The 19,766-nt window shown below is 37.5% G+C and overlaps 1 protein-coding gene across 1 annotated transcript; it reads left to right on the plus strand.

Annotated features, from left to right (window-relative positions):
• The first annotated feature begins 176 nt into the window (after positions 1-176).
• On the plus strand, positions 177-1,877 carry Csn8 (COP9 signalosome subunit 8). The gene is made up of 3 exons (XM_064138437.1): positions 177-373; positions 636-885; positions 948-1,877. Exons 1-3 carry the CDS (start codon positions 317-319, stop codon positions 1,199-1,201), a joined length of 561 nt encoding a protein of 186 aa, XP_063994507.1. The 5' UTR covers positions 177-316; the 3' UTR covers positions 1,202-1,877.
• The last annotated feature ends 17,889 nt before the right edge of the window (positions 1,878-19,766 follow it).

Genomic DNA, 19,766 nt, shown 5'->3' on the forward strand with positions numbered 1-19,766 from the left:
ATCGTGGTTGACCGAATCACGACCTTCAAGTATTTATGGCGTACTCTGATCTGGAGAACGGATCCATAAGTTATCATAATTATTATGTCGTCGGTAAAATAGATTTCGCTTGGATTCCTAGTAGTCGGTAAGGTCTTGCCAGTTACTGGAAGGTTTTTAATTCAGCCACCGGGGCAGCACTAGTCAGACAGTACACGGATGGTACCGTCAAACCCCTGTTCTGCTTTGTTATCATTTTTTAATTATAAGAAGTTGCTCCGTTGCTGTTAGTTATTAGCGTTTTGCGATAAATCGTTGAACTTGGAATATCATCAGTATGGTATTAAACGAAGTTAACAAACTTATTGCTGATCTCGAGAAGGCTGAGCTCGAGGTGAGTTGACGTTTCCGTTTGATAGGTTATGTTATTGCACCGGTAAAGCAAATAAAATGCTGAAAAATTAAATATATCTTGATAAAAACCTTTTTCGCATTTACTTTGGTTCCTCACAATTTTCGTTTGACAACCTCATTCAGATCGTGAAATTCACTAGTGTGTAAAGGGAATCGAAAGTTGGTAATTTGTAAATAGATAAACAATTTGTTAGACCTCTTAATCAATCGAGAATAATGAGTGGTCAATTTGTTAATTGCAGGCAGCAACTGGAGCAGCTTCAGTCCATGTTTACTCTCAGCTACTGGCAGTTTATCTTCATCAGAATGACTTGTGCAACGCCAAGTTTCTGTGGAAGAGAATACCAGACGCTGCCAAGACTAACTGTCAAGAACTCTCACAAATTTGGAATGTTGGACAGAAAATGTGGCAGAGGGACTGGCCAGCAGTGCATACAGCACTCAATCGTGAATGGAGTGATGATGTCCGGGATATCATGCTTGCATTAAAAGGTAAATCTTTTTTCCGTTTATTTTTAGATATCAAGTCACTTTGTTTGTTCAACCCTTTCCAGAAAATGTTCGTGAGAGGGCGATGTCATTAGTCTCCGAAGCCTACTCGTCATTAGATTTGTCTGTCCTTGCGGGAATGGTCGGACAGTCGCTGGAAGACACTAAACAATCAGTTCTAGATCGGGGGTGGAGCCTCGACGACACAACAGTGAAACCTTGCAAGATAGAGAAGGAGCAGTTCACCCCGAGTCCCACCACCCTTACCGAGGATCAACTTTCTAAACTCACTCAATTTGTATCTTTTCTGGAAAACTAGAGATGTTACCTCCCTATTTAAGAATTGAAAGGGCAGGAGGGGTAGAGAGCGTTGCTGAAATGTGGAGACATCTTTCTTTCGTGAATATTCATCATCTAACGATCGAAGGTATTCAAAGATGTGGTCACCATGAGTCAAATAGTCTTAAAAGAATTGATAAAGTGCGATATTCTGTGCTGATTAGTCGACGGCTGACCCTCACTCTCTTGCAAATGGATCTCGTCTGATCAGAAGATCTCACTGATACAGGCTGGCCCTTTGCCTTGAATCTAGTTTTATTTTAAAGATTTTTAAAATAAAATTCCCGAAGAGAAAACCCATCTGATTTGACGTCTTCAGCCACTTGCGTGAATTCCCCTAGTTATTGAAAAAAAAAATGAAAAAAGAAATTATATGTACGCACGGAGCTGTCGAAAAAAATCTAAAAAATTGAGGGATAGTTTTTCTAGCCCCCAATGGCAGAAAAAAATGGAGATCAATTTTAAAGACGGTGAGGGTCAGCCGTTGACTCGTTTGCCTCACATTATCCCCCCAAGGATGAGATGAGAATAATTCATAGAATAAGATTTGTCCACATTTTCGCTTTCATTTTATAACCGTCCAGTCCTTTTCAATGTTAAATAATCCTCCCCATAAATCAGATTAATAATAAAGTTTCTTACGTATAAATCACAAACGTTGTAATCCTCTCTCATCACTAATTCAAAACATTCCACAAATGTTAACGCAATGGTTGTGAGCGTTACCCATTGGCTGGGTAGATTTGCAGCCCCCTTCGGGTGAACGGCAAAAAGAAGTTGAAAAGAGTTAAAAACGAGAGGATAGGAAAATTGTACAACTGCCAACGGCGGCTCTTTACTCGGGTATGACCTCTTGGCATCAACTGTAAGTTTCGTCCTCGTGTGCACGCGCGGAAGAGGCATAAAATCTGTACGTATATATTCAAAAGCCAAGACATCTCCAATCGATTTTACCTACACTAAAAGATCGTGAGGTTTCTTAACTACAAGCGAGCACCACCAAAGGCGCGAAGATACGACCTTTGCTCGGTTTCACGCCGTTGTCGAACGGAGGGAGGGAGGCAATAGTTGAGACTAAGGAATTATATGGAAGGCGAATACATTCGAATTTGCCATGGGTCTCAGGGTGCTCCATGACGAAATCATTCCGTGTGGCACGCATTGGGTGGTTTTAAAAAAATCGAAGGGGGGGTTCTGGGAAAGGACGAAGGAGTTGAGACAAAGGAGTGATGCAGAAAAAAGTGGGAAAAAAAACCAATCAAGTTGTCTCTAATACACAACTCTAACTCAACTCTAATTTTTTTATTCAATTTTTTCATTACTTTACGGGGATTTTGTTAGAGACGCTTTTCGGGGGAAAAGACTTCATGGAAATTCATCGAGAGAGCTTTTCGGGGAGAATTTTAGATAAATTTGAGTGTCTCGATACAAGACTGACAGGTTTTTTGTTGAAATACGCAGAACAAGGATAGATGAGTTTTCAAAAATGTGGTTTTTTCTAGTATCGATGTAAAGATGAATTTTGGAGAATAACGATTTTCGAAAAATCCTAATAAAAATGTCTAATTCCACTGCACTTCGCCACAGAATTGCTCCTGGAAGGAAAATCATAAGCCGGGAGGATTCGTAAGGGTCAGAGGGATGACTCAAACATTCATTTACACCAACCAGAGTCCGATCTTATTTACGTCCATTTATTTCATGATTAGGATACAAACTATAATATTTAGCTATAGTTAAAGCTGGAAAATAAAAGCCCGCTCTACTTCCACTTCACCGCCACAATCTTCCAACTGACCTTTCGCAAATTATTTTTTTTATAGAATATCATTTCATATTAGTACATTCAACTGAATTGAATCGACCGCGCTGAATGTTGAACTCATTTATAGCTATTACAAATAATGGCATTGATGGAGATTTTTTATATATAATTTAATATACTTAAGATGTAATATCCGATAAAGAACTCATCAGAAGCCCGATAATTAAAACGAATGAACGAAATTGCAAAATACATCACAAGACTCAAATAAAAACGTGCGAATATCGGTATCGTCTTTAACTTCTTTCTACATAGTTAATCAAACTTCATGCATAGCATCACACTGGCGAAGCTTCGTCGTAAAATCCTGATAGTGATTGCAGTAAATCTCCACAAAGTGTGATTTCCTGCATGTGACTGTCCATTGAACAGAGTTCATGCGTAGACACATCCATATAACCCATTACGTGGTAATATTTTTCCGCCTGTTTTATTTCGTGGAATCTTATTAGTCTACGCGGATGTGTTTTCACGAAAATCCATCCTCATTCATATCGAATCCGGGTCAACTACTCAGCACAATTTAATTGCTTGAGCCCAGCTAGATGCTCTTGGACAAAATCTTCGAGATCGGGTTCTGGAATTAATAATCAAGAAAGTGTCCTCGTCGATAGTCTTATCAATCACGGAAGCGATTCTCTGATATTACCCTTCGCATCTAATCACCCCAGAGACACCAGAATCTCGCTAATTTCCCTACCTGTCCTTTTAACAGCTTCCGTAGATAACTTATGACGAATAAATTCTTATTTCGCGTTGATAAAATTCTTCGACTCACTTTCTTTCACAACACTGCAACAAGAATGATAATAAAGTAGTTTTTTATTATCAATACCTCATCCAGAAGATCGTGATGAGGATCGTCAGTAATTTCTACCAATTCTTGGAATTTCAAGACCAACAAGTTGGACTCCACCGTGATATTCAATGAAAACTGATAAATTCAAAATGATGAAATTTTCAATTGATTTCTTCCTCCAACAATTTTCTATTAGATTACCAAATGATTAATGATGATTTGTTCATTCCCCTACCCACTAAGCTTCTTTATCATCACATAATTGAATCAATCGATTGAATTTATTCATCGATAATAATCAAATTGAATCAGTAAGACAAAAAAAATATTGAAGCCATCCTCTCGTTATCTCTAATGCAAGCCGCGATGTCTAATGTCGCAACATCGACGAGGTTCGCCGTTTAAAAGTGCCTACAGGGCGGTACAAGTGTGGCGTACCGTTCGATTGTTTCGTTATCGCGATCATCCTCGAGTACAACAGGTCAATCCCTCTCGGTATATCGCCTTTCTTCATTCGTCTGTGTGTGTCTATAATCATCACTCGTATTCTACGAATAGGCTGCGCCTAGTTGACATAGCTCATTTTCCCCTAGAATTTTTCAAAAGCATTCTACTCTCTTTTTCGTCATAATTGCTCGTCTCCGTCACTTTCGAATGTCATTATGATACCACACATACACACATTTAACAATAATATAGATTAATCAAATGAAGGCTTACGGTGCTTTGAGGGGGGTGGATGGGGGAGGTGATGGCGTCGGCGGTGAGGTGTTAACTCATCTTCGGAAATGACTCCGCTTTATTATGAGGGAATATTATTAAAAGCGGTTCGAAGTTAACTCGCCAAATGACTTTCCCCAGCGGCAAATCAGCGAAAGCTTTACGCTATAAATTCTCAGCTTTTTTTTTCATTTCGAATCATATTTATAACTACGTGTGGATGTGTACGAAGCGTTTTGAAAACTTGTCGAACAGGCTTAGCACCTGTACGTGAATAAATCTGCAGTATATTAAATTATTAGTGTTTCCAAGGATGGTAGCAAATCATCTAAAATAGAAGGGATAATTATGATTAGCGGGGATGGGAGGGTAATTATTCATTTTATATCTCGGGGATGATTTTTTCACTGGGGGGCAATTAAAAAAGGAAATATCACTGGGAGAGAGATTTAATTCAATTACTCAGAACGAGGCATTCGGTTAATACATTCGAGATGAGCCTGCAGTGAATGTTGTCGTATTAAAATAATATCTATAGCAATGTCCACTTATTTTAAGTACATTCTAGCCTCAATAGCGCTATTGCCTGAATTTCCTGGGGAACCGAGACTCAGCGGAAATTTTCTGTAACACCATCGGGAATTTTTACTCCCACCGGTTTCTTCGTTCTGTTAATATTATAAGTGGTTCGCATGAGCTCAATTTTTTCATACTTGTCATTATAGTCGTTATTGATCGCAGATATTTCTGGGATAATCCTAAATAACTGTCGATCTGGGTATATGCCCTGCAAAATATAAAGAATGTGCGTCTCGCTCCCACACATACAACGCGATCATTCCTATAGGAAGTAGAATTTGGAATGAGAATACGTCGCTCTTCTGAATTTATTACTGAATTTGAAATTTAGTAAAATGCGCTCATATTAAATTCTGAATGAAGTAATGTTAACGTGAATATATTAGAAGGGACTGGTTATCTGGAAATTTTGAATTTTGGATTTTTCATCTGATATGATGAAGAAATTTTGTGAAATCGTAATTTACGGCTTCATCTATTTTCTGTTCCTCCTGATTTATGAAATGTTGAGTAAGAACGGAAACATCAGGAAATTATATACTCGTTTCTCTCCAGGCTACAAATCATTTACGAAAAATTAGATTTATATTATAAAAAAAAATAAACGCTTCTCATAAAGATTTATATACCACAAATCAAATACTTTTTGTTCAATCAAAACATTGATGAAAGGCAAATCACTGTTTTATGAAAATGAATCAATCAATCATCACTAGAAATGTCAATAAAAGTCCAATAGAATTTTCCAACCAATTTCCTTTTTTTTACAACAAATCGTTCCGTTTACGGTGTTTCCCAAAACTTTCAATTTTTCATTGACGTAATTCTAAAACCCGAAGGAGAGCGCAAAAAAATGTCGAACATATCTTTGCAATTTCCCCCTCGACAAAGAAAACATCATTAAAAAAACCATCAGAGTACGACTCGTCGTGCAATTTCACAACCTCGGAGACCCGGGGCAGATCTCAAGCCGCGGCATAAGAAGAAAATATCTGAAAGGTGCAGGTTAGAGACATAGAGGTGAGGCGTATAAGCTATGAAGAAGGCTAGGCCTGTGTTATAGGTGCACTCTATGCCTAACCGACTATGTGCGCTCCGTTCAAAAGGAAAAAAAAAATCATCCTGAGATGTGGCGAAGTGTTCCGGGAGGCGGAGGAGGTGGGTTACAACTGGCATCGACGACGTAAGGTAACCCGAAGGTGGATAACAGAAGAGAATGGAATATGGGATCACCTCGGGTTAGGGTTCGACGATGCCTGGTGTGCGCCCACGCTTCCATTGTCTATTTCTTCTTTTATTTCATTTCTTTCTCGGGATGGCATAAAAAATCTATCCATTCTTGCCATTTTTCCCCTTTCGTTTCTCGAACATTTCTTGATATGAAACGGCGCTTCTCCACTTAAAAATATCTAAACATGTTCATATCGAATAAAAAATTCATTCAATCCCTCAATCTTTCTCTCTCCATTGATCCAATTCTATTGATATATTTCTGTAATAACAGATAAAATATCGATTTACATCGCTACGTCATGTATAGCATGTATAATTCGAATTCATGAAGGCTTCACTACTTTTCCATATTTTAAAAAGAAATTTTCATTATCTGCAAAATTCATCTTCAATTCATCTTCAATTTTCATGTAAAGGAAAATGACGTCGACGGGGTCTTTGATGGTCTGTAGAACTATCGATCCTCTATAATATTTTCTAGATAATATTTTGTAGGATTTTTTCATACGTGCTAATGTGTTCATTACAGCTTGTTTAAAATTTATAAATAACATGAATGGAATTATTGGTGCAGTATTTCGCCACTGAATTGAGTAATTTTCAGGGAGTGATTGATTATAGATTACTAATTAAATCCCTTCTCACGCATGAAGCTTAAATCGTTTGGATTATGGGCGCATAGCAGATCGAATTATCGAGTCTCTGGACGGAAATGTCCCACAATATCTCTGCTCTCAACAGGTTCGAACATTACAACATGTGCAACAACTGAAATATTCCATTCAGAAAGAAGAAAATGGGTAATTTGTTAGCAAAAATACATTTAGGGTGAGGGAAAAGGCCGCGAAGGTTTATCAATCAGACACTCAAGACTTCATCCAGATGATTCTCTCGTAATTCAGTTGACAAAATGAACATTTGAAAATCTCCACTTGGAAACTGTAAATGTTGCTTCGATATCTTTAGGACCACCTTGAAATTGATGTTTTTATGATGTCATAACGACTTTTCACAAATCCCACAAAATCACCAGTTACAAGGGCAGTACGTAGAATTGACAATAAAAAAAATTAACAAAAAATCATTTCCGAACTCATCTTGGCTCACTCGTTTCCTCAATTTTTTCTTCTTCACCGGAATATTTAGATCCTCTAATCGTCTACGCGCACGCCAGTCTGCTGTCCCACTTCACTCGGAATAGCGTGGGATAGGCCCTTGGGAGAGATGATAATTACAGCTCCAGAGGTGCGCATTTACCGACTATTTTCTAATGTAACTCCACCAGTCGTCTCGGTATTGTCGTTGGAGATGATTTTTTGTTTCTCTCATTCAGACAAACCGTACAAATACCTCGAGTAACTTGAGTACCAACATCATGAGACATCCTCATATTTCCAAATCCCTCAATGCATTTAATTGAGGAAATAAAAATAGATAAGTGCATAGTAAATGCTTTCCTAATGAAAGAATTACTCGGACAATTTTATACTCATAAAATTGCGCGGAAAAAGCATTTAAATTGATTTCTAGCATTCTGGATGATACATGACAAGCCCTGACCTGTCTCGCAACCCGCAAGTAGTCATCGAAGATATCTCTCACAGAGGAAGACACGATACCTGGGAATGAGAGGAGAAAGAGGATGCAGGAAAAAAATTCAAGAAAAAGTATCAAATGCGAGGATGAGGAGAGAAAAAAAAAGAACTTATCCAAGTGGCATTCAGGTCGCGTTGACTTGTCGTTTGCGCTCTCAACTCACTATCGACTCCTTTATTGGGTACCTGCAATCTGCATACTTAACAGCATCTGCCCCATCGACTATGTGGAAGGCGAACGTCGAGAATCCCAACGTCTTTGACTTCTTCTTTACCTCTCACCTCGTGATACGTTGGTTCTCCTCAGTTCACAACCATCTTCGCTCGTTTATAAATAGATATAAAATGAAAAAAAAATCTCGAGAATTAATTCACAACTGCCAGACAAGTATTGCACCAATACCGAATTATTTATCTGCAATAATAAATTATCATTCACGTATATCATTCTCAATGAAATATTAATCCTGTGTAGAAATTTCAACAATTTGCTTACCGATTGACATAAAAAAATAAAAAATCGTCATTAGCAATCGTCCATTGTGTGTTCAGAGAAATGAGAAAATTTTCACTTCTGACCACTTGTCCAACAGGTGGCAATTAATGCAAAGTGACTTGTCGATCTTCAATGGAATCACTGACGCATCGATGTAAAATAAGATTAGTTGGGAGATTGAAGAAATCGTGGACATGATGATTAAAAAAAAACTGTGAAATATCCCGAGGCGTTATGAACGCTTGTGCTTCGGCGCATTAAATTCCTCATTTTTTTTTTATTTAGCGCACAAACACGAAAGATTTGCTATAATATGATAATAGTTGCAGGTAGGCAAGAGGCACTCCCCGGGATGTTAGTGGCACCTCTCTCCTATTTCTCTTGTATTAAAAATGTGAAATAAAAAAAAAAAAAAGAGTGGGATATACCTGTAATCCACCACCAATGATCATCAACATCCCATGGCAAACTCTCGTCGCGTCTCTTCACAAAGTGAAAGGCGAGTCGTAGAGGTTTTATAAAATTTTCGTGATTGTGTTGGAGGGAGTAAAGCGGTTTAGTATCACATACACGAGGGGGGAAGTAGTTGATGGTAACAAGTAGTTTGTACCGCTATGCACGCTGTCTGGGATTTTTGATGTTGAATTGTACGTGTATTGGTGAATTGTGATGATAGTGGTGGTGATGGTAGTGATGCTGGTGGATACATGAAGCATTATGTGTACATGAGAGAACACTGGCAAGGTCCCCCGCGCCTTACCCTGGGTCAGAGGTCGACTCACCCACTCCCACTTCGCTCTCTGGCCCTTCACCTCTCGCTTTGCTATGCACTGAGGCTCAAGGTACGGTGGGGGGAATTGTGTATGTGCACTTTTGTAAATGATTTTCAAACGTAAGTGGGAATGGAGGGGTTGTGAGGCGCGGGGTCTTACGGAGGCTGAGCTCTGGGGCAACAGGATCTTAGGCTGGGGACTTACTCGCGATCCTGTGAGAAGCAGGGGAACGTGGAAATGGCTAATTCTGCCCGAAAACTTGTCTTTAATTTAGGGAATAGATTTTCGGCGGTTGGGGGTGGGGTGGGGGCTCTACTGGGAGGCAGTCAATGCGGGAAAATTATTTTATACTGAATTACTTGCGTTGAAATTATTGATGTATTTTTTTATTGAATTAAATGAGTATTTCGTTGACACGTTTCGTTTGTATATACACTTGCTTGACACTTATCATTTTTGTATGTGTACTTGCTTTGAAGGGGTGATCACCTCGAAAATGATTGCATGAGAAAAATTGTAATGGTTATAAGGGGTTGAAGGAACATCGGGGGAGAAATTTTGGCGGGAGAAGGATTCAAGGAAATCACGTCCTTGTAATGTTCTTCGACCTTACAATTTATCGACAATTTACCGCAAATTTTCCTGGATGTCAATGGTAAGAGAAGAATTTCAATAAAAGGAACGAAAAAGAAAGGGAAGACTGCAATTTCAAAACACAATTCGCGAGTAAAATATAATTCAAAAAAATGTCTGAATTGCAACTGAAATTCCACGAATCGCCACTTAATTGAAGTCTACAATTAATTAGCCTCATTTTGCATACGCTTGTCCGTCAAAACTGGACGAAATGTTTAATCATGGAGAGATCGTCCTTGAAAACTCCACAAAAAAAATATAAAATTATTTTTTTTTGTATTTCCAGTGAATTAAGAACAGAAGACTAGGACATTAATTGAGAATCACCATAATTTTCTCTCATCAACCCGAATCATGACTTCCACCAAAAAATACAATTATATGAATCCCCAGTGATCCCCAATAGTTCATGATTGTTCTCTTTCGATTTTTAACACGTGTCTACTCGACACGCTGAATTCGAAAAAAAAAATCCATGGAATGTCTAATGAAGTAGGTTATTCCCATGTTTTTTTAATATTGAAAAAACAACAAGACAATTGTTGGAGTATCGAATATGACCAGACAATGAGAAATGGCTATCTATCATGCTTTCTCTCCATCCTTCACTTCGTCAGTATTGACGACAAGAACAAAAAAAAAAAAAGCGGAAAGTGAAGCTGAAGTCGGGATGAGTGAAATGTCACTTATTTTTAATTTATGAACATCCAAGATGGGGGCCATTGATATTCGGAATAAAATATTGATTCGATGAACTGGTTTTATTCCCCAAAAAAGACGGACGATGACGTAATCGTTTCATTTTTCATAATATTTTCCTGTTCCTCTTGCTAGCCAGACCGAGGACATGGCTAGGGGTTGCGGCGGAGGGGAGGAGGGGTGCAACAAGGTGGGCAGGTGCCATTAAAGCGTATACTATCGTGACAGATGGCATGTGAAACATTGTACTGACAGGGGTGTAATGAAGGTACTTACCTAACCGATACTACGAGAACCAAATGATGGCATTTTTTTTTTTTATTTCAAACGAATAGGAAAAGGTCGTGCCCAATCGTACGCGTCTTCTTCTCCTTGCGCATCAAGACATGTGTATTACTCGTATAACTTGGATATTAACGTTAATTTCTGAACTCACTCGGTAACATACGCACGATGAAAACAGCACGTAAGATGCAACTTGCTTCGATGTATAAGTTTAAATTTGAAAAATCTATCGGTGGAGAAAGTTCGGTGTATCTGATATATTCCAGTCCTGCGTTTCAGCATGTCCTCGTGGGACAGAATGATTTTTGTTATCTCTATCTGTTGGGGGAACTTTTCTTGTTTCAGACCGCCTGCTGTCGGTATGCCAAAGGCACTTTACCATATTTTCTGGTTTATTTTATTGAATGAAAATTAATTCATTAGACGGGAGTTTTAATTTTTAGCTCGTTCATACTTCCTGGATGGAGGGAAGTTGTTTGTGGATTGTAGAAGTTGTACAGATAGTTTATTCTGCGAAATTTAAAATGTCCACGTGCCGAGAAATTTTGATAAAAGTGCGTGTCGTTTGGATCCATCAGACGGTTTCGTAAAGGTACATCATCAGTCATATTTTCTTTATTTTTATCTCGTACGTGTGAGGTTGACCGGTTTTACGTGAAATATTACCTCATGTGTAGCAATTAAATTTTATTCTTCGTCTGTTTTCTTCTTCGTATTATTTAAATGACCGGGTCTATACACAAACTTCCTCCGGCTGAGTAAAAGTTCCCATCTTTAGTAGATTTTTCATTTCTATTTATGTAGAAATTATTGTTCTTAAAGGTTGACTTTTATTGCAGGCTTGGCAACAGTTTCGATTTATCAAATTAACAACCGATTCAATAGTCTACGATTTGCCATTACTCCGTGCGATAAATGAGGAATTACGCACGATGATATGTGCACTGCTTGCCTTTTACACACGTCGTAATGTCAAATTCTCTACGTAATACGTACGGGCTAAATTTTTCTAATCGTGTACTTGAAGAACTCACTACACCAGTGAATCGTTTTCCGTCCTTCACACTCGTCGAAATTTTTTACCCCATTTATTCCGTAATGTGATTTTTTTCCAGACGGGTGCAGTGGGAGGCCTGAAGTGAAGTTCATGACTCTCCATCTGTCAATTAAAAGAATTCCCATCGTAGAAGAATTAAAATCAATCATCACATAGTAATTTTTATTGAATTTCGAGATAAAACGGAGGAGACGATGATTTTAGTTTTGACGCTCATGATAACATTTATCAAAAATGTATGTCGTATGTAAAAATATCATCATATTAAACACATTGGAAATATTGCGCTAATGATGTGTTCATCGAATCTAGTGTACAATGATTTACCTCGACCCCGGACACCGCACCTCATCTGTCGCAATTAGACCTGAAAAAATTCCCCTCTAAACACCTTTCGACCTTCGGAATTCTCTGAATATCATGAGGGATGCAGATAGCGCAGGGTCAAGGTCCCGATGGAAAGAATATTCGGCTCATGTGGGTGAAAGAGCGAATCTGTTTATTTAATTTTTCCTCTTCATTCAAAGGTCCTCTGCCTGTGAAAGTGGCGATAATTTTCTTGTCCTCAATCTATTTTGTGCCGATTCTATATAATTGACGAAACCTGAGACATTGGCATACATGTTGACAGTGATGCTGTGAAACTGCACCCACATGATGCTAAGAAGCATCGTAGCTTTCCCGAAATACCCAGAGATTATCAGACCCTCGGAGTATCATAACTGAATATTTCACTCAATCGAATTGTCATCAATCACAGTGCAATATTTTAAAGTAGGAACGTGTGAGAAAATTTCGAAGGAAAAATTGCTAGCTAGGTATAACTACTGCGCTCTGATTGGCAGAACGAAGTAATTATACATAGTTAACTATAAATATTCAAAAATCATAATTTATTCATGGAAAAGAAAATTGGATTTCCATTACCAAATTAGATGAGCTTTGAATGATAGATCGTCGACTCTTCAGAGACATCGAAACGAAATTACGAATAGCCTTTGAATTGATTTTCTTTATCCCCATTACAACCATGTAGCAACTTCACGTATAATGAAAAATTCTACATCTACTTAGAAATTTTGCAAAAAATTACCACTTCCATTTGTGAAACATATTTTTTCAGAAATATTTGGTCTATAAATATCTACTATCATTTGTCGTTGTAAAAATATGGTTTTGGTTATAATAAATAATATCTCATCTACCTCAAACTTTACCCTCTCACTACAGTAATTTCTCCCAACTTTTGGTCTAATAATTTCTATCCTACCAGTGGTTTCTCAATTTTCACTGTTCGACAAGGGTAGAATTTACTTACCTACATATTATCTTGAAACGTAGATAAGAATTACTGTGCCACAAGGGTAAAATTTTCCATAAATAAGATATTATTGCTTCAAAATCAATTGTATAAAAAAATTCTGAAAGTCCACGTTTACCAATGGAAAGGGTTATTTTGGCAAAAAATTTCTTTCAATTTTTCTGCTCGAGAAAATGCCACCACTCATCTCCACGGATATCCCCCTAATTGGATTATTCAACAGCGAGTCCTCCCTTCCTCCTCCAATGATGACCGATATGGATTTGAAATAGGTGAATGCACAGAGCAAAAGACAACGGGAATAAAACGCTTTTTCAGCCGACGTAACGTCTCTAGGTCCCAAGAGGTGAGAGTCTTTCGTGCCTTGGAGACCCGCACCGGGTCGATTCGTCCTCCTTCTTTCCTCATCTCCTTCGGTCGTGTTGCCGAGAGCCACTAGCTTTCCCTTTCACACGCGGCGCTAATAGCCCCCATCGTTTCCCGATCTATCGGTGGAATCGAGGAGTGAGGCCTGAGAAGGAGAACGAGAAGTAGGAAGGGCAGTGGGAGAAGGGGCAAATTGGACTCAGTGAGAGTGGAACAAGGAGGATGAAGGATGGAGTGAATGAAAGGATTGGCTATCATACCATATGGAAGAACAGAACAAGGAGACTAACCAGGGATGAGCAAACACGTGGTTGAGAAGAGGTATACACTTAATGTTTGAATTACAGAGTCTGCATGTATGGGTCCAGTGCACTCTGACTCGAGGAGGCGCTCTGCCACGTTGACTTTCCACCTCGATATTATCTGGCGAATGGGCTGAATACACCGACTGGGTAATGGGGGTATATGTATTTTATTTACGTGGAATCGCTGGAGTGGAGACGAATTTATGGGGGATGAGGTGATTTATTTTTTCTGACTAGGCGAAGATTAATTTTATTTTGTCGGAGAAAATCCCCGTTCATTAGAAATTGAGGGGAATTTTCATTCGTTAGCTGGTCTGATGTAACTATCATGAGTTTGAGGACTTCAATCAACTTACTCAATAATTTTATAGGGATATAAAAAGGGGATTGTCGTGATTTTTTAAAAAGAATTATCCTTCGTCATTCGGACATTTGTTGGCAAATTGAATGTTTTTATATGAACACATTTTATTATTAATTAGACGTTTTTAGTCTTTTTGTATATTTTTTATGACTATGACGTATGAATTAACGGGTAATTTTATTCTTCCTGCTGATTGATATTTTTACCTGGAATATTGATAAATGATGAATAATCAATTTCATGCAAAGCCGGAGGTTAAATATCATTCGATGGGATATATTTATTTTTTGTGTCACTGGATCATTCGAATTAAGTTACTTTTCCTCATTGATCATTTAACCCCTTATCAACGAGGCCTTTTGTTCCCCATTCGCTCATCGATTACAGAATTTATTGGGAAAGTTTAGGGGATGATATCTTTTGGGATTCGATCCACTAGAGTACCTGATGTATGTCTCATAAAAAATCTTCTCAAGACAAAGTTAATGCTTCCCACCTGAGGACGTGGTGGAGACATGTCCCTAGGGGTGCAGGACCTGAGAGACAATTAGATCTTGATCAGTATCTCGCCAGGAATCCCCAAATCAGGGAAACCTGACTTTTACCTAAGCCAATGCTGATCGGACTTGAGGGCCTGAGGCAATTTCGACTCGGATTCTTGTCACAAATAAACTGTAAAAAATCTCTCGAAATTTTTTTTCTTCTGAATCTACCGTTATGTCCCTGCAATGAGAGAGGTATCACGAACGACTTTCGATATGGCCAGAAATGGATGCGCGTGGCCCTCGATGACAGTCTTCCTGGGACCTTGGGTCTAGATTAGCTCGTATATCAACCAGTTCCATTGGTTATTTTGGCGGGCCTATGGCTTCCTCAGAGTTCTTCATCACTCATGAGTTAAATATTGAGATTCTGGGTACTTTCTCCTAGTGAATAAAAATTCTATATAAATATAAGAAGGAGAAATGAATGTGTTGGGAACAAAGATGTGAAATGACTTTTGTATGCGGTTGTTCCATGAATTAGTGAAGGCGTGGCATCGATTATTTCCCATTTATTCTTCAGTATAATAATGATATATGTGAGGTATTTCACGTCACTTTGGTCAACCGTTGACCCTCATCCACTCGAAAGTTGATGGGGATTTTTTACATGGTTAAGAGGGACTTGGAAAATCATCTCCTGATTTTTTTTCATATTTTCTCTCTAGCTCACATTCGCAATCATTTTGTTCTATTTCTGTATTCCTCTTCGTCAGGCGTTAAAGCGACAATGCAACGATTTAAACAATTTTTTTTGTCGACGTTGCCAATCAAAACACTTGGTTGCTCGCGTGAATTTTTTTAAATTTTCTAATCTCAAGTTTGGGACTTGAATGATAGATTTGTCATTCAGAAACTTTCGAAATATTACTCGTTAATTTATAATTGATTGTTACGCGACGAAGATTTAAAAAGCTTTGAAATCACTGACCTCCCACACTCTCACAGACGGTCAAGCAACGAACTAATGGCAGAAGAGCCTGAACCGACCTAGTCCAATCTCCAGGTGCGTCTGGGTCAACAGAGGACGACAACTCTCTTTTTAAATGACTAATGAAACGGTTTCTGACTGTCTTTCGGACGTCATGGCCGGAAAATAGGTCTCGAATATTATTAATAATATATTCAACGGAAATAATTAATCCAGAAAAATGATGGAACTCTTAATTCGCTTACCGATTACAGAAGCGAACACGAAGGGGTTAAAAGGGTGTTACTGTATTTTTTTCCAAATAATTTCAAATAATTCCAGTGAAAAATACAGAAAATTCGCAAATAATTATGTGATGATTTCACAAGAATATTTCTCTCTGTCTTCTGACATGAGTTGATGTTGAGAAGTATTGTGCCATTTCCAAAATAAAATTTTCCACATCATAGAATGAGGGAATTGAATGAGTCATGGATTTTATCGATCGAATTAAAAATGTTCATTCTGAGAATAAATTTCATACTGACGTCGACAGACTATGTTATTCTCAAGAATTACATGGAGAAGCATATGGAGCATGGATGCAGTGATACGGTGGATTAGCCGATGAATGACTTGATTTGCAAATCTCATTATTTGCATGGAAACCGTAGAGTTTCCAAATTAACGCATAAATGATCCTTTACGGAGTAATGTCTCCAAATATTCAGTCGCAGAATTAGATCTCTTCATTGAGAATCTTCCAATAAATCTATACTAAGTCATGCATAAACAATCGGAGAAAATGATGGAGGATAGTACAAGAGGATTTGGAGATTGCTCTTGACATTAAATAAAAAAATGGTCGTATATGAGTAAATACAATACACAATAATTTAATTTGAATTTAATTAAATGGGAAAAAGAAATATAAAAAAGGCACCATATGGCACCATATCACTGACCCGGTCCAAAGAGTCAATCACTGACCACCAGCAATATTTTTTTCGGTGCCGATAATGATCGATCGATTTTATGTAATAAGTCAGGCTCTCCCTCATTTTCCTCTGCTCCACAGGTCGAGCTGTGTAATGCGGTGAAATCCCACATATATCCAGATATTTCAAGACGATATTCGCGGAAAATAGAATCACTGCCGACACTTGAGAATTTTTGACTCCTTCAATTAATTACAATTCATTGGTTTTAATGGCATGGGTGACAGTGAGGTCCATCGCTACCATCGCTAATGAAGAGCTCGATGCTATGCAACAATTGGCAAAAATTTTCCGTATCATCCACATGAATGACACATAACAGCCTATTTGTTGCACGATTTTTCCATAAATAAATAGAAATTTCTTCATTTGATTTGCGAAATAACTTCGTCAGGAGACGGAAGCAATAATTTTCTAATCTTCTCTATTGAGGATCAATTACTATTGGAGGAATACCATCAATGTTGGAGCTTATTGGAAACGTGCATCGATTCCCGCTGATGTGCTGCTCAATAACTACATGAGTGATTTCACCAATTATTGATACGACTCGCCACAGAATTAAAGAGTAATTGTAATTCTTATGAATATTACGACAGCCATCGAAGAACCCCAATCGCTAAATTTTTTGTGGTGTTACCAACTATGTCAATAATTGGTGAACTCACCCCTACTATATGTACTTTATATTCTTTACTAGTTTATAAAATAAATGTGGTGTGAATCCATCAAACTTCTCGATTACTGGCTGTTGTCATAAGTGACAAATACAACTATTAGAAAATTTGATAAACTGAGTTGTTCAGTAGTTTCACTGAACAAAAATTAAATATTTCATGGTTGTTCAGCTCCTGCCATTATGATAATAATAAACTAGTTTCTGGGACTATTATGTAGCCATAATTTACAGAACAACATTAGTATTAATACGAAAGTTCTTGCTTTAATCAATCCAATATATTTTATTAGCCGTCAAATACTAACCGTTGATTTGCAGGCCATATTATTTATGAACTGTTTGTCATTACAGATAAATGGTCTGGTGGCTAATAAAATGGATGAGACTCAATGATGATTGCTCTGAAGAGGGCTGAGTTTAGCAATCAAACATGGAGAAAACTATTTTCTAAGCTTTAACAATTAAATAGTGAAATTTAATAACGACATGGTGAAAATGTGAATTGCCAACCAGTTAGACAATTTGAGCTACTGAATGGGAGCTGAATTTCAATAATTATTAAGTAAATAGGAAAATTAGGGAGAGCTCCAAGATATTTCATAAAATATAACGCGCTCTTGTAGACAAACTATAACAGTTGTTCGGAACTTGGGTAATTCAGATCAATTAACTGAATATTTAAAGTCGATACACAGGAAATCGAATCTCTCCAATGGAGGGAATTTCTTAAAATAGTGGTGGGCCCGGTCAGATGCTGCAAAAGTCATATTGCACAGCTTGTGGAGTAAACCATTGCCAGAATTAATTCCAGTAAAATATTTAAACAAAATTCAGTTGATTTCATTATCGATTTTATGTCACCATAAAGTCCGGGGAATTTGTTGAATAACTTCATCCGTCCTAATAATTCTTTGGAACGTCCCAATCGGACTTTATTTTGGAAGAATATATCAATTATTTACCGTCACACATTTTAAATGTCAAATAATTCTGTATATAATTCTGTGGATGATTTCAAATAAATTTAGAAACGCCCAACATCGTATTTAATCCCCCAAACCTTGAGCCCTAGCCGTTACCGACCCAGGCCGCAGTAGGCATTGAATTTTTTAGTTAAATTTGTTTTCTACATTCGCTGATTGGTGTGACAGATGTCAATTTACTAGGGAATTTACATTAACATGGCTGAAGGTATTTATGGCGTAGTCAGGGATGAGGAAAATAGTCACGAATTGCGGAAACATTTTGGCACCCGAAAAAAATAATTAATTTGACGCTCATTAAGTAAACTTCATTAGGTTTAAATGGATAATTTTTCTCTGCGCACATGAATTTTGATAATACCTGCAGGTATATGTAGTTGCAATTATTGAGAGGATTTAACTGATAGGCACAAGGTGACTAACACACTGTCACCAACTCCCCATTTCTCTTTTCCGCATCGTCATTAATAATTAAGGAATAAATTGTCTAGGATAACACGAAACGATGTAGCATGACTACCCACATGGTCACGCATTGGTACAAGTCACCGCAGCATCCATCTCATCCTCAATGCATATTATTCATATGTATATGTTAATGTAAATAAAACTGGAGGAACTGGCCTCGTGCGCTTGTGCTTGTCCCGTAACTTTCGTTCTCGAAACTGTTTTATTCGCACGTGAGTTACGCAACCTGTTGCCTCGCCACTTTCGGGCCAACCCTCGGGTATAAGAAGTAGAAAAAGAAGGCAAAACAGGGCAGTGGCCGGCATTTTTCGAATGACTCGAGAGAAAGAGATAACACGAGCCTGCAACATCCTTGCGCGCTTCACCTTGTTTAAATCAAGTCATCAATTTATCATTTTATTATTCAACTGATTGCCATTTTTTTGATACTGTAATTTTATTCGGATTTATTTGTTAGTTATGGGTCATATTTTTGGATGAATGGTAACTTTAATCACCCATATTTTTTTTTATACTTCTTTCATGCAAAAATTATTTTACAAAATTTAATATTTTAAGAAATACAGTCGGTGAAAAATATATGTTTAGAATTGCGAATAGATCGCATTGCAATTTGGAAATTTTTCATTATATTTCTTCTCATATCTAATGCTATCAATTATTTTTGCCTTTCAAAATTCAGATAAAATATCACCGTTACTTTATTTATCGAAATCATCGATGATTTAACCTTTTTCAAACTATTGGTTAATCATTGAAAAATCTAAAAAATTGGAGTGCTTGATTTATTATTTCCTCACTCACTTTGATATCCGTAAATTTATTCTAATTTGAAAAAAAAAAATTATCAAGTATTTGGCTGAAATAAAAAAATCTCGATTCATCTCAATCTGGTAAAAAAAAAGAACAATA

Source organism: Diachasmimorpha longicaudata, unplaced genomic scaffold, assembly GCF_034640455.1.
Source record: "Diachasmimorpha longicaudata isolate KC_UGA_2023 unplaced genomic scaffold, iyDiaLong2 ctg00000164.1, whole genome shotgun sequence".
NCBI classification, from domain to species: domain Eukaryota; kingdom Metazoa; phylum Arthropoda; class Insecta; order Hymenoptera; family Braconidae; genus Diachasmimorpha; species Diachasmimorpha longicaudata.

Excerpts from the sequence above, each read along its gene's own strand:
- Csn8 (XM_064138437.1), top strand. The coding sequence starts at position 317 with ATGGTATTAAACGAAGTTAACAAACTTATTGCTGATCTCGAGAAGGCT. Across the intron at positions 374-635 it reads TCGAGAAGGCTGAGCTCGAG|GCAGCAACTGGAGCAGCTTC; the intron begins GTGAGTTGACGT and ends TGTTAATTGCAG. Across the intron at positions 886-947 it reads TATCATGCTTGCATTAAAAG|AAAATGTTCGTGAGAGGGCG; the intron begins GTAAATCTTTTT and ends AACCCTTTCCAG.